This window comes from Ciconia boyciana, chromosome 1 (assembly GCF_034638445.1).
Source record: "Ciconia boyciana chromosome 1, ASM3463844v1, whole genome shotgun sequence".
NCBI lineage: Eukaryota > Metazoa > Chordata > Aves > Ciconiiformes > Ciconiidae > Ciconia > Ciconia boyciana.
In genome coordinates, this window is record NC_132934.1 from 50,833,380 (window position 1) to 50,848,296 (window position 14,917).

The 14,917-nt window shown below is 44.1% G+C and overlaps 1 protein-coding gene across 1 annotated transcript in view; it reads left to right on the forward strand.

Annotated features, from left to right (window-relative positions):
* PLEKHG7 (pleckstrin homology and RhoGEF domain containing G7) overlaps positions 1 to 14,917 on the forward strand; it is a 37,018-nt gene that overhangs the window by 21,215 nt on the left and 886 nt on the right. The window contains exons 11-16 of the mRNA XM_072883357.1: positions 523 to 697; positions 2,675 to 2,790; positions 3,851 to 3,944; positions 7,335 to 7,414; positions 8,782 to 8,941; positions 12,872 to 12,969. Of these exons, the coding sequence (XP_072739458.1) occupies positions 523 to 697; positions 2,675 to 2,790; positions 3,851 to 3,944; positions 7,335 to 7,414; positions 8,782 to 8,941; positions 12,872 to 12,969 (723 nt within the window). The remainder of the gene's footprint in view (positions 1 to 522; positions 698 to 2,674; positions 2,791 to 3,850; positions 3,945 to 7,334; positions 7,415 to 8,781; positions 8,942 to 12,871; positions 12,970 to 14,917) is intronic.

Sequence of the window (14,917 nt, forward strand, 5' to 3'; positions counted from 1 at the left end):
AACCTGAAGAAGTGGTCTTTCTCACAGGCAGCCCAAAGCTGGGAGGACACCTCTTGTAGCAGCCAAACTCTGCAGCTTTTAGGGCCTGGGAGTTTCACATAGCTTGGATCTCACAAGGATTTCATACAATCACAATCTCACAAGGATTTCATACACTCATGCCTAGGAAAACAGTCCCCAGTGGGAAGTAGCAGCTGACCCTAAAACATAAGGTGGCCCTCAAACGTAACTGAGGTTTTCCTGATGAAATTAAAATGGCAGATGAATAAGAGCACTGCTTGATCTGCTAGCATGGCCACAGCATCTGAAAGGGAAGCAGCAATGCAGAAAGGGAATCTGGAGGAGCGACGCGATTCCCCCTGTAGAGAGCCTTTACGCTGCCCTTGCTCTTACTGTGTGAGAAGTTCATCTTTAATTAGTCCCTGTCTCATTACAGTCAGCTGATGATGCAGAAAACTGTTTGCTACCTCCCTGCCAGGGAGCAAGCTGAGGCCTAAGGCAGGTTTTCCTTGTCTTCAGCAGTGGTGTGAACAAAACGAACAGTGCAAGAGGCTGCATCTGCCGGAGCTGCTGGTCGCTCCTTTGCATCGACTGACGCGCTATCCCCTCCTCCTTAACAACATCTGGAAGAGGAGCACTGACCAAACAGAGAAAGGCTTTATCTGGGCACTTAAAGAGAAGGTGGAGAAGTCCATACGTAAGTAGCTAAGGTTAAAAGTCAAGTGTGCAATTAACAATTAGCAAGTTATGTGGCCTTTTTGTGCATGTCCTTTGAGTGTGAATGGGTCTGGTCTCCCTGCAGAGATGCAATGAGGATGTGCATGCCTTTCTACAATCCTGAGCCCTTCCTCATTCTGTAGGAAATGATTGGTGCCACCCTTGTGCTGTCAAAGCCTCTCTGAGCAAGGTCACAGGACTCCCAAATCAGTGAGTCACTTGTATTTGGTCAGAATCATCTGCAATGACGTGCAAACAATTAAGAGCAGATCACAAATTGGAACAAATCAAGACAGATCTCAAACAAAGAAGTCTTTGAGTTGGATTTATGTCTAGGGAGGATTTGTTGGGGCTAATCCTTAATAGGATAAAATTGCACTCACAAGGGGAATATTATGTCAGTGACCTTTCACTAAATGACAGGGTCCTACCATGTAAAGTAGCTGAAGAGCTATCTCAGCTACAGATTTTCTCTAGCTATTGTGGAAAAAGAAGGGGTTGGTCCAGGAATGTTTTTTTTTCCCTGCATTTTGTTTTAAGCAAAAAATTTTTTAATTCTAAATAATTGATTAATTCAGTCTTGTTCAGGAAGCTATAAATGCATCTCTAAGTGTCTTATGGTCATATAGTACATCAGCAGATAGGTTTATTCCCCAAAGGCCTCAAGCAGCCCCCACTGAACTCAAAGACAAGACAGTGCATCAGCAAAACACTTATCCTGCCAATCTTGGCAGGGAGAGGTGCCAGGCAGCGCTGCATCCTCACCAGCAGCACACCAGGGCCTTGAGCCACCCGGCATGGTGGCTCGCTCTCTGCCACCATCCTTCTCCCCATCCTGGAGGCTGAAGGCTCGAACATCTCCTTGGGAGATCAGGCAGAGAGAGAGCTCATGTCTTCTAGAGAGAGATAAATCTGGGGCTCCTTCTTCTTGGATAAATACTCCGATGACAGAATTACCACCTAAAAGAGAGACTCGGGTTCTTTCTCTTCTTGCCAAGTCTTATGAGGCGTCTAGCCTAATGGCCACACAAGGAGCACACTTCTCAGCACAGAACAGGTCCCATCATAGGAAAATAAGATGGTTTTGTGGCTAGTCTGGGGACTTCTGCTGGGAGGACAGCAGTTTTAGGTATGGCCCCAAAAGACCACGGGATATGTGGGGAATATTACTGGCAAAGAAATAGGTCTTTCCAGAGTTTAGATACCTCTGGGCCAAGGAAACCAAAGATAGAGGGGTGACCCCTCTTTATTCACGGACACCTGACAAAGATCTGCCTTCATTTTTTGATCAGTGAATCAGTGACATAAGGAACAGTTGCAGTCCCAGCATTGCCCTTCTGGTGTATATGCGTGTGTGTGTGTGTCTGAAACCATTATTTGCAATATCACTCAACACAAAAACTTGGAATTTGAGTTGCAGGTCCATTAAAGTTTTCCCCATAATGGCCCTGAATCAGCAAAGACTTAGTCCCCATTTTTCACATTCTGAGGCACCCTCATCCCAGTTAAATAATTCAGTCACTTCTGGCACCACTTCCCCTGAAATTAATTCTCATTAATTTCAACAGTGTTTTGATTGGGTTATATATAATGAAAATCATTTTTCTCTCACTACCCCAGACAGTTTGGAAAGGCAGGATTTATTTTTTTTTTAAAGAACTTTTTAAGATTACAATTTGATTGAGTTTTATATGATTCCCCCTGTTCCCCAGTCAGATTAGTAAACACAGCCTTTTCATTTAGCAGTGAATTTAAGCATGTTTGAATGCATGGTTTGAAATTCTGGCTCTGCTGACATAAGAGTTTAGACATTTTTTACAACAAGGCCAAGAGTTCATCTGGGGCTTCACATGTGAGGTGCTTTGGCTTCCACTGGAGAAAATCAGTATTCAGCATCTTCTAGAAACAGGACTGGTTTTGCCAGCCTTGGCAGTAACCGATGTTTCACACATTTCAGGGGATCTGGAAGGTAAAGTCAAGTGGTTGGACAACTTTCAGAAGTTCAGGCAGCTGCAAGAGGTCATAATTTGGCCTCAGGTCTGGGATCGTGACAAGAGATTCTTTGTCCCAGAGGTAAGCAGTTTTTTAAAGGGCATTTTTCCTTGAGGAAGGTTTTGTTTCCTATCTGTCTTTACAGCGTGGTCTAAAGTTGGCTGGTTGTCTATATTCTAGTTACTGGGGACGGCTCTGCTCTAACAAGAGCAGCTGCAGCCTGAGCACTGCAAACACTGTAGCTGAACACGCAGGCTGTGCACAGTGCCTTGGATGGCAGCAAGGGCTGCTCTCAGCTAGCGTCCAAGACAGTACGATCGTATGATCCAGGAGAACTCTCCAGTGTTTGCTTTTAGGGGGCAGAATGAAACAGGATAGGTGTACTACTACCTTTTTATAAGGATACGAAGTAGAAATTATCTACTCAGCTCTTTCACTCCTCAAGCTGAGCCAAAGAAATTTCTATTTACATTTAAATACCATTACAAAAAATTACACAGCATACCTGGGAACATGTGCACCCTTCTGCTGTGGTTACCCCCTTACCCATACAGACAGACTTAAGCAGCATTATGGTAACATCATCAAGTGGGTCTCACCTCAAGGATTATGTCTGTTCACATGCAGGGCTGCAAAAACCATTAAACTCACTCCGGAAAAGAAAAACCCAGCTTAACATTTCAAAAGCGTAAACACATTTAAGCAATAGCACTGCTGAAGAAACCCAGCCATGCTCAGTTATTAGCTGTGTGATGTATTTGGAGCAATGGTTTTAAACTAAGGGAGGGCAGATTTAGACTGGATTTAAGAAAGAAATTTTTTACGATGAGGGTGGTGAGGCACTGGAACAGGTTGCCCAGAGAGGCAGTGGAGGCCCCATCCCTGGAAACATTCAAGGTCAGGTTGGACGGGGCTCTGAGCAACCTGATCTAGTTAAAGATGTCCCTGCTCTTGCAGGGGGTTGGACTAGATGGCCTGTAAAGGTCCCTTTCAACCCAAAGCATTCTATGATTCTATGATTCTATTTAGCCTGAGATAAGAGCACACATGTGCTCAGTTTGTTTAGCTGCTGGTTGCCTCCCAGTTCATCGTCACTTATGCGAGATTCTCCATTCTCTCTCTCTCTCTTTTTTGTGTCAAGTGTTTGAAGCAAAGCTTAAGAGAAAACAGCAGTGAAAACATTTTGTCTTCAGCAAACAGACTTCTTCTTCATGAAGGGAGGCTAACACTAGCAGGTAATGTCCCTAAATGTCCTGGTATCAGGAGTTAGCTTAACAGAATCATCTTTTGTTATGGCAGATCTAGAATGAACCTCTGCAACAGTATTTGGGCAAGTGCAGGAAAGAAAAAGCAAATGTACAGCTTGTCAGAGAGAGAGACTGAGAAACAGCCAAACCGCCAAAAGGATGAGTAATCTGCATGATTGTTTATTGTCACATACGGATATTCAGTCTGCCAGGTGCTGAAGAACTCAGCTTGACTGGCCAATGCCTGCCACTCAAAGGGAGAGTTTTACTCTCACGTTCAAGAACGTGGCAGTAGGAAAACAGGAGGTTTAGACTGTCCTTTACAAGGTCCCCCACGTGCCTGGGGACCAATGTCAACATACCTCACCTCTCTGGCACCATATCCACTACGTGTGTCATTGAAAATTACTGAAAAGTCCAGAGGTTTTTCCTATTTTTATTTCATACTTCATCTCTGCTAAGACTGCTGTTTTGGTGGGTAACTTGGAACACGAAGGTGTTATCCTGCCGGCTGGCTTCCCTTTTATGAACAGAGCACTCATACCACACGCCATTAATTCCACAGGTAGCACAGTGGTCCCACGCAAGAATGTTGATTTCTACAACACTGCTCGCAGCTGTCTGTCACCCTGGCAGAGCAGAAACTTGCGTCTCCAGACACACAGGCACCATTTTGTAGCAGGGCACACAAGTTGCTTGCTGGGGAGCTGCTGCAGAACCTCTGCCTGCGCAGGAGAGGAGGATTTCCTCCTTGCATGAGCAGGAAGCAGAGCCTGGGCAGTTTGGAGAAGACCATCATCTGAAAGGATGCTGGGAGCTGTGTGCCATGGTGGCTGCAGGGCTGTAGCAATGGTTTGACAGAACTGACCACAGCCCATGTCTTACAATTCCTTCACCACCTCCTCAGGAGCAGAGGTGAAGAGAATAAGCACCCAACACTTTCTGTCTCCCACCATCATTATTACTGTTATAAAGGGAGCAGCAAAAGGGACACAGTTCATTTTTCAGTGGTTTTTGGTTTCCTCCCCATGTGAGGAGAATTATAGTAGCAGAGAGGAAGGCACAACATCAGGGACATGGAGAGCAGAAGAAAAGGTTGCTGCTGATGTTTAGGGGGGCAAAGGAGAAAGAAAGCCACTGAGTCCTCTCCTGCCAATGCTTTCCCCTGCACTTGTTGCTCTCTTGATGAGACATGAGGTCCCAATGCAGGAGGTAAGGGTGGCCATCCAGTGTCCACATTTCTTTCTGCAAGACATAATTAGAAAATGGAGAAGGAGGTATGAGCATAACTCTTACCCACCAAGACAGCCAGCTGCCTGCAATCTGCAATATAAAAATGCCTGGCATTTAGCCACTTGTCTGAATGAAATATCTTTCAAGACAAAAATGAAATCACAAGGCAAATATAATGCCGCACAACTGAAAGAAGCATGTCCTAAAGTCACGACTCCGAATAGACTCACACAAATTTGGTGTTAAGGTAAGCTGTGCTTGTTTGAATGCAACTGAGATCACTGAGATCACAACAAAAGTTGCATGGCTTTTTTTGTAATCCTGTAATTAGGAACAGGAGCAGCCGAGAGAAGTGGGTTTGTTCCGATGTAGGAAGAGAAGGCTCAGGGAAGACATGACTGTTGTCTTCAACTGCCTAATGGCTGGTTTAAGGCAGATGGAGCTAAAGGCATCTTGGAGTTGCACAGAGACAGGATGAGACATAACGATGCAAGTTGCAGCATGGGGCATTCCCCCATTAGATAACTGGAAAAACTTGTTAACAGTTAGGGTGGTCAAATACTGGTACAGGGGACCAGAGAGGTTGCAGACTCTCCTTTCTTGGACATATTCAAAACTTGACTGAACAACCTGCTCTAGCTTGGGCTGCTTGGAGCAGTGGATTGGACCAGAGACCTCCAGAGGTTCCTTCCAACCAATGCCATTCAATGACTCTGTGAACACAGTATGAATCAAAGAAACAGAAAAGTTTGTCAAAGAAACAGCAGTAGACAGAGTTTACAACAAATAATTCTTTCCTGTGTAACACCCACAAAAGCCTACTGCTGTACAAGAGATGCTGTGGAGAACCCTCTATGAAGTTTTTGACTTCATAGAAACTTAGAGAAGGGTAGTTTTTATAAGATGTCTAATACACATTAACTTGCTTGTTTGTAGTCTTCTGAATCTCCAGTGCCACGTAAGAAGGTCCTCATGGTAGTTTCTTTATTCTCCATGCAGCTGGCTGATCCATGACCTAGTTAGAATTTTAATTTTCAGTAGTTACTGATGTTGACTTGTGCGACATTAATGATACAAGATGTTTTCAAGCCAAACCTTTCAGAACCAAACACCCAAGAAAGTATTTTAGGATCCTGCAAGATTGCCTGGGAGCAATAGCTCTGACCAACCCCATTTGCTGTGAAGAGTAGCTGGGCATTTCATGCCTACTTTTCACGCCCAGAGATGCCCTATTGGTACAGAGTAACCAGAGGACAGATTATAAAGGATAAAGTCTGCAGCAGAGAAAGGAGGTAATTCTGTAAGTGAAATAGGACAGCAAGTTGGGACCAAAAAGGGAAATGAAAGAAAGATTTATGGAAAGGGATAGAAGGAGCCATAAACAAGGAAGAGGTCAAAGGACAAAACTCTGCAAATCCAGTAGAGTCCACGTTTCCTGCAGGAAGTTGCTTAAAAAAAATCACTCTTGCTTTTGTTAAATTGCTCCCTGTTATTTATTATAATAATACCTGAGTTTTCAACATGGCTTGGAGATCAGCCTGAAAGACTTTGAAGAATTCTCACAGACATTTGTTGTTATATTCCTCACATTCTCATGACCTCTAAGCTAGGAAGAAAAGATAAGCCAACACTATTTTGTGGAGTTTTTGAAAGGCTTTGGTGATTCTATCAATTAACATTTCATCACTGCAAAAGCCTGTGAGGAGGGCAGTATACCAGTATTTAAAGGTAACCAAAAAAGGTAGCACTTCCCTATTTCTTTATCTCTGCCATTTTCAGAAGGTTCACTGTTTACCAGGTAGGAGTTGCTGATTTATAGCATGCTGGTTGTTGTATTTGTGGGTACTCCAGGTGATCCAGGTCACTTTTCCTGGCAGGCAAGTAGTTGTTTTTTTCATAACGAGGTAGCTGCTACAAGGTACAAGTATTAGTAGCCAAAATCATCAAGAGACATATGATTTTTTAAGCGCTGCATTTGAGAGTGCAAACTAGGAGATGAGTAGTTGTGTACTATGTCGGAAACCATGCTTCTCTGTTAAAAGCATTTTGTAAGATGCAGTGATTCATAGATGTGCCTCATCTTAGAAGTAGCAATTCCTTAAAATAATCACACCATCAAGTTGATTTTTTTGTTTTCCTCCTCAGAAAGCACAAGACTTCTTGACGTCTACCTCTTCCTATTCGATGATTTCCTATTAATTACCAAAATTAAACGTAACAAAAAGGTAATAATGGATAGAGATATACCTGGTTCCAGTTGTTACGTTTTTTTAGCTTGGTAAATATTTTGAATGTATTTTGGAAGATTGATCTAACAATAAAAATACAAGATAACTAATTGGCATGAAGGACAGGTGATAGTTCCTTATGCTAATAGCAAACCATAACACTGATTTAAAACCCTGCTTCTAGGCTTAGTATGTTACAGGAATACTATGACAGGCAGAATTTACATTACAAGATAATATTTTCCTGGTGGTGTTCTGATGTGCTGGATTCCTAAGGCTCAGAAAATTTTCAAGAATGTAAGAAGTTTTCTAATGTTCCCCTTATGACTCAGTCCAGCAACCTGAGAAATTTTTATCCAAGAGATATCAGAACTGTTGGAAAGAAGTAAAAAAAAAAAAGGGGGGGGGGAGAAAACATGGAAATGCTAAAATAGATGGAAGGTTGGCTTTATTCTCAGTTCCAACACAGCCTGTTGTATGTATCCTCTCTTTACCTTGATTTCCCCTAGTTTAAACTGGAGATATAATGACTCTTCTTAAGAAAATTTTTATTGATGAAAGATGCTATACAGAGAGTTCTATAGATGATAAATATCTGTATTTAGCCACCAAAAAAAGACACTGGATGACCTGAAATTCCTAAAGCTTCAGGGTAGGAGTATATCTAGCTAATAAAGTTTATGAAGATTATGTAAATTAAGGCTATGAAGATAATGTAAATTAAGCAGACCTGTGCTAAATCTCAAGAAGTTTGTGTCTGATTTAAAGACTTGTGGGTTTTTTTTAAAGAAGCACCTGTTCTGCCTTTGTAGGAGAGAGAAGGCAGCAGTGAGAGATGGCAGAATAGCAGTACCATCCCATAGCACAGGGGCGAATGAAGGGAGCAGGGATTCAAGGGGCCTGGTGCCCACAGGCAAGTCTCTTTGAGGGTTGTCCCACGTACATGTGTTGATGAACCTTCTGTGAGGGGCTGTGACCCATCTGGAGCCCCAGCAATTGTGTGTTCTGCAAGTATGCAAGGGGAGATGGGGAAATGCACCTCCAAGGAACAAAGAAAAAGTCTTGCTATTAAAAGAAGGGGGGAGAGGCAGGGGGAAGGGGGAAAAAAAAGACCTCTGAACACCTTAGAGTGACTGTTTTCTGCCTGTGGGCTTGTGTTGTGTTTCTATTGTGTTTTTTTAGTACAAGATGTGACCTTGCAGAACTCCAGGTACCAATGAGTTTTTGTGAGGTTCCTTAGGCAAATAAGCTGTCTGAGTACCTTTGATAAGAGAAAACACATAATTTAGGACTGTTTAGTGCCTATACTTCATCATGAGCAGATGGCAGACAACCAGCTAACCAACTTCATTTTCTATTCCCAGAAATACGGGGGCTCAGACACCGGCTTAATCCCTGTCTGTCCTTCCCTCACTCCTGAGCTGCAGTCCTTCATAAGAGAGGGTGGGTTTTGCACAGTCCTGGACCAACCCATCCCACTAGACAGACTGGTACTGAAAAACACTGACCCCATCCATGTTACAGGTACGTGCCCACGTGCATTTGAACGTCTTCATACATACCATCTCAATGCATTGCATATGCAGCAGTGTAAGGATAAGATGCTGTTTGCCCACAAACCACCCCCAGATGCCTGGAGTGCAAACGCCGGTGCCCCAGCACTGTTTGGTTTCACAGCTCTGCTCAGATGCACAGCTCTGCTCTTACTGCGAGGCATGACCTGCTAACACAGACATTCCACTCCATGTCCCCCTGCCTCTAACAGTGACTTTCACGTACACACCAGCGACTGTCAGATATTACCCATTCACCCCAAAGGAGGTATCAAGACTCCAATGACTTATTTCTCACGAACCAAGTGTTTCCTTGCCTTAACTGTCCTAACACACTCTGTCAAACCACGGGCCTCTTTCCCAAGTACATTTTCAATCCTGTAGTAGTTATGCAGCATTTCTTCAGTTGGCTCACTGCCCAACACCCCAGCACACTGCTCTCCTGGGTGTCCCCATACGTGCACAGCAGCAGTTCTTGAGGAGGCTGGAGAGGAGATTTACCTCCTACTTACCTCCCCACCAGCTATTGAGACGATGGAAATCACCCACCATACATCAATGCTTCCTTGCTCACAGACATCCAAACGCATCACCAGGGGAAATTGCCCCAATAACATCTGCTGCTGTGTCCTTGGGTGAGGACAGGAGGAGGACTCACCTCCACAGAGAGTGACCAGCCTTACCCTGCCAAAATAACGTCCCTGGAGTCATCAAATCAGAGGTTTGGTCAGGGAGCAGGCATGAAAAATCAGGCCTTCCCTTGGTCGGAGCCACCCACGCAGGCTCTCACACACCTCTGTCTAACACTGCCCAGATCCCAGGAGACTCCTATATCAAAGAGAAATAAGAGAAAAGCAAATCTCCGGGCTCCAGGACCTGTCAGTCATCCTAATCCTAAAGACTGGGAGGAAAAGCTCAAGGAGCTAGAATGCTCTATAGGAAACCAGTAGATATGGAAAATAAATCTAGAGCCCGTAAAATTTATTATAACTTTGAAATATATTCACCCAGAGTAATTAGCATTCAGCATCAATGCTGATAGGAAATAAAGGTAGGCAATAAAAGGCAAATGACTAAAGATAAGGGGATGAACACAGGGAATAATTTATTTTTTTTTAAACGTGCTCCAGGCACCATCTGTCTGCCTAATGAGTCTCCCTACCAACCCAGTGGAGATGAAGCAAATGCAGCAGCCGCCTTGCGCCTGCAGGGTGGCGGGGAGGGCAGCCCCACGTTCCCACCTAAGCCCAGGCTAGATGCAAGGTCGGCAGCTTCTGGGTGCTGGAGAGGGCGGTGCAGCCAGCCTCCAGTTTGCACATACAAGATTGGGCGTAAAAGCCATAATGGAGATGGGAATAAGATTTTTGCATTTTTTCCAAGCCAGCATTTCCTACATTCAGAGATTTCTAACCAGGGTCCTTCTATCCCCATGATCCAGCTGCAACCAGCAGAACAGACAAAATTACCTGCTGCATCCCAGCCCAGGCTCTGGCCACTCGCTATGGCCCTTCCCTGCACTCTGGACCTCATTGCCTGACTTCTCTCCCATATATTCCTACCAGCTTTATTACAGCTGAAGCTATGGCAGTCTCCGTTACTTATCTGTAGTCTTGTAACACCTTGCAAGCCCCATCCTAATACAGGATCCCTTGGAGTGCGGTACAATAAAAATAGTGAGGAAAATTACTATAGGGAGCTTGCAGTTCAGATTTCCACCATTTTGTGTAAAACAACAAGCAAAACTTCTAGTGTCAATGGAAAATGTCCCTTTGCAGGAAAAAAAAAAAAAAAGAGAAGATTAAATATTGTCAGGAATGTGAGACGTTGGGGAATGCTGCCAATTTATTTGCAGTCTCAAGGAGACTTTTACTACTGGTGGCAGTAAAAAATTAGTTAGCATGTTCTCAGAAAGGGCAGCATGTGACTTGTAGTGATCCATCAGTTAATCAAAAATGAAACCCTGATTTTTGATCTAACAAGTACTTTTGCATCCATTACTTTGATGACGGTTGATCTCACTTTGGAAAAAAACGTACCTCAATACAAGGACTAGAAAAAAAAGTATATATTGCAATATCATAGAAATACCCTTTTGATAGCAGGCAGGAGGCTGATAATTATGCAGGGTAATTGTAGCCCAAAGCCTGCTATGCATCAGTGAAGAGATAAGCGATATAATGGTGTGCTTGTAACACTGGGAAGCTACCCTAAAAGCAGAACTATTTGCAAATGCCAGGACCTTGTAAAAGACATGTAACTTTACATATAAGTGTAATAGCAGGAACCCATCTCTGAAGATTGTAAGCAACAACATAGTTTCTGATTAGGAAACCACTTTCCTTTTAACAGCCCTTCCTTTTAAGCTCTGGATTTACTCTGCAATTACTTACTATTGCTCCACTAATAATGCTTTACACCAAGTTTGAAGGGGCCAGACCCACTGGTACATCACTATATCAAAGCCTGGTAATCTTTACAGCCACAGAATTTCTTTTAGAAAACATTACTGAGAGCCTGATGTCGAGCATTGCCCAGAAAATTCATATTTTGAACTCTAAAGTTGTATTTCCCATTGACCACAGACAGACAGAAGGCATGAGTTCTGAAACATACCCCCTCTGCTGCTACAAATTTCTGCTGCTAACTGATTTGCTGCAGTAATTTAACCAGTCTGTGTTCCACTTTCTTTTTCTATAAAACTAGGATTATAGGGCACTTTATCTTCCAGAAACATTTTGAGATCTGACTGTAGAGCACTTGGAAATGCTTGGACAAGAAGTATTACACAGCAGCAAGATATTCTACTTAGTACAAGGCTTCAGAGCAAACTATACGAGCTAGACAAGTTTATCAAAAAGATATGTCAACTGTAGTAGACTCAGAAAAACGCTGCCTTGTCTTGGCAGCTCGAGCTCCGCGCTCTCCTCGGGCTGCGTGGGTTCAGGAGCAGGGCTCCGCTTAGGGCCACCGCTTGCAGGGAGGCAATCCCCCACCTCGCTCAGCATCGCTTCGTTTACAGCAACATCAACTCCAGCTAAAAAAAGCAACACCACGTGAATGCAGTGCATTATAACAGGTTGCTGTGCTCTCCTCCCTGCCACAACCAGCCCACCTAAGCACGCCTGCCATCTGCCGTGGGATTTTGGCTACCTGAAGATGCTTTCCCCTCCTCTTCCCCCAAGTTTGCTTCGTAGCAGACTTAAGCCACCCCTTCACTCCGGACATGCGACATTGGTGTTGATTTGTCCCCTTGCAGGGAAACCTGTCTCATAACGCGCAAAAAGTCATCTGCAGGACCCAGGAGATGCTGCTGTCACACCCAGAGTCACCGATAAACTTCTGCAGAAGTTTGGCAGGAACACAAGGGCTGTGGGCAATACACCCGGCCCTGCGAGACGTTGCTGCCTGCAGCTGACCGGGGACACCGCGGGCAGCAGCACCCGCTCATGCACGTGCCCCAGGGAGAGCTCGAACCCACATCAGCCCGAGTGCAGCCACCTCCCTCCATAACAGCCGTCGTATGGACCTGTTTGAAATAAAATAAAAATGGAGCCTTTCTCTTTCATTTTTGATATTTGTTTTTCTCTAACTTCAGTTCTGATTTAGTCCACTCTGAATGGAAACTTCTCTTAATGATCCTCAGCTAGACTCAAAAGCACCTTAGCTGCACAATGATAAAGTAATTAAAAATAAAACAAATGCAAGCAGAATTAACTTTTTGAAATAACAAAGCTTCCTGCACAACAAAAAACTAACCCTATCAGGGTGCATTGCCCTATTAAGAATCAGAAAAGATGACTACATATATCATTTCTTCAATCATAATCAGACAATGTGATATAAAATTGGACTGACAGCTGCACGAGGGAATTTATATCATTTCTGCATATTTTTTCCACAGTCTTCAGCCTGCGAAATGCTTTCCTAATACAGCATGAAAATAGGTATCGTCAGTGCATAGCAGTCTTCTTGCTACAAGCTCCGACAGAGACTGCCAAGGTAAGTGCACACCTTTTTTTTTTTTCTTTTCTAATTACACAACTACGCTTTTCCTAAAGGAGGATCTCAGCCTAAAAGTGGCCGTGCTGTGCTAAGAATCTATTCCAGTTGTGACATTTGACCAAAACCAAAACAAAACAAAGTAACACCCCAGTGCTCTGGCTCACACGTTTGTTACAGAATTTTTGCTGTTGAACATGTACCAATTTTATATCAGGGTTGATAGCAGGTCGTACTCTTGTTGAAAAACATTATCATCCCTGATTGCTAAAAAAAAAATGCCATTTCTTGTGTCACAGAAATGAAGATGGTCAGCTCCTCCAGAGAAGTCAACACCAAAACAGCCCCCCACACCCAACTCACATGCAGTAGTACTCAGATCAGAAAACTGTATCATGCTCATCTATGCACGACACACATCTTGCAATTTCAGATTGAACAGATGGTATGATTAATTCCACTGTTATATAAATTTACCCCTCATTTTCACACCACATCACATTTCTAGTAACAGCGCTGTATATAACATCTGAAAGTGTGGTAGGCACTTCACAGAAGTATTTTTTTCTCCTGTAAGTTGAATTTCATTCTCTAGTATCTAATGCCCAGAAATTTGACTACCACTAATACTAATTCTTAAAAGTAAATCGCAGTAGATAGATAGACTTTTTCAGGGAAAAGCAATGAGTGAATTCTTTCCATTTCCAAGTCTCTGGTTGGTATCCACTCAAGAAGTCATCCCTTCTCCTGTTACTGAAATATTACCTTTCCCTTCCAATGCTGCCTTCACACCAGGTGGCTACCATCTTCTCATTGTCTCCCAAGTCCAGCTTATCAAAGGAGAAAACGCCGCAGTGAAAGGTTCTTTTCACTTGGATGTGGTGGCATTACCACATTTTGTTGACTTTGGGTGCTCTGAGCCCTAGGAAAGGTAGACTCCAGCACCAGTTGAATGAAGTGAACTACCTTATTTCAGCTCCCAAGAAGCCAAATCTCACCATGATCAATATATTTTTTAAAGAAACTTTGCTAGCCAAGATGAGCTCATGGGTTTAGCTGATGTGATTCTGCAAGGCAGAAAGGAAGACGATCTGGATAAGATTGACACTGGTGAAGACCATCAGACCAGGACCTTGAGATAGCTAAGTTTACCAAAAGGGAGACAGCAAACTGAATGAACGTACGTGCCCATTGACTCGTCCCAAGCAGAGGGCTGTTACATTGCGAGCTTAGATCTCCTGATCTTAGATCTCCTGATTTTTGTGAAGTGCCTGCCTTGGCTCCCAGCTCTCTTGCGGGGCCCAGGCTCACCCTGCCCTCCTGCCTCTCGCTGCCACAGTGCTCTACCGACTGCACGGGGAGCGCACGCAATGCATTGAATGTAGATGCACTGAATCCCTTGCCCCGCTCCCACCTCGGTCTCAGAGACCCAATACTCAGCAGACACATGAAAACACAGACCTGAAATACGCTGCTGTTGCTCATCCCACCCAAACCACTGTCCTGCCCTTCGTTCTCTTTCCCCCTGTCCCCCGCTCTCCTCCCCAAGCCGTGAAAAGCTCAACAGTTTAAATCCGGCCTCCTGTGGGTCCCCTACTGCCTGGCAAACCCCTGTGTAACCACCACCACCGCCACCACCACCACCACCCCGCCCCTGCACATCGGACCTTCCTCCACCAGCAGCTCCAGAGGGGCCGCAGCAACCGCCCCATGCCAAAGCCGGGCTCTGTGCTCTGCCAGGCACGTAGGCTTGCACACACAGACTCTTCTCACATTCTCTGCTGGGACTCCTTAGACCTGTAGGTCATCCAGTTTCTCTCTCCAGCTTTCTGCTTTTCAAAGCAATGTTTTTAGCTTGTTCAGGGTGCAAACACACACAAGAAACAACCAGATGGGTCAATAACAAAATTTATGAATCCTAGCGTAGCATGAAGTAGAACAGGCTGCC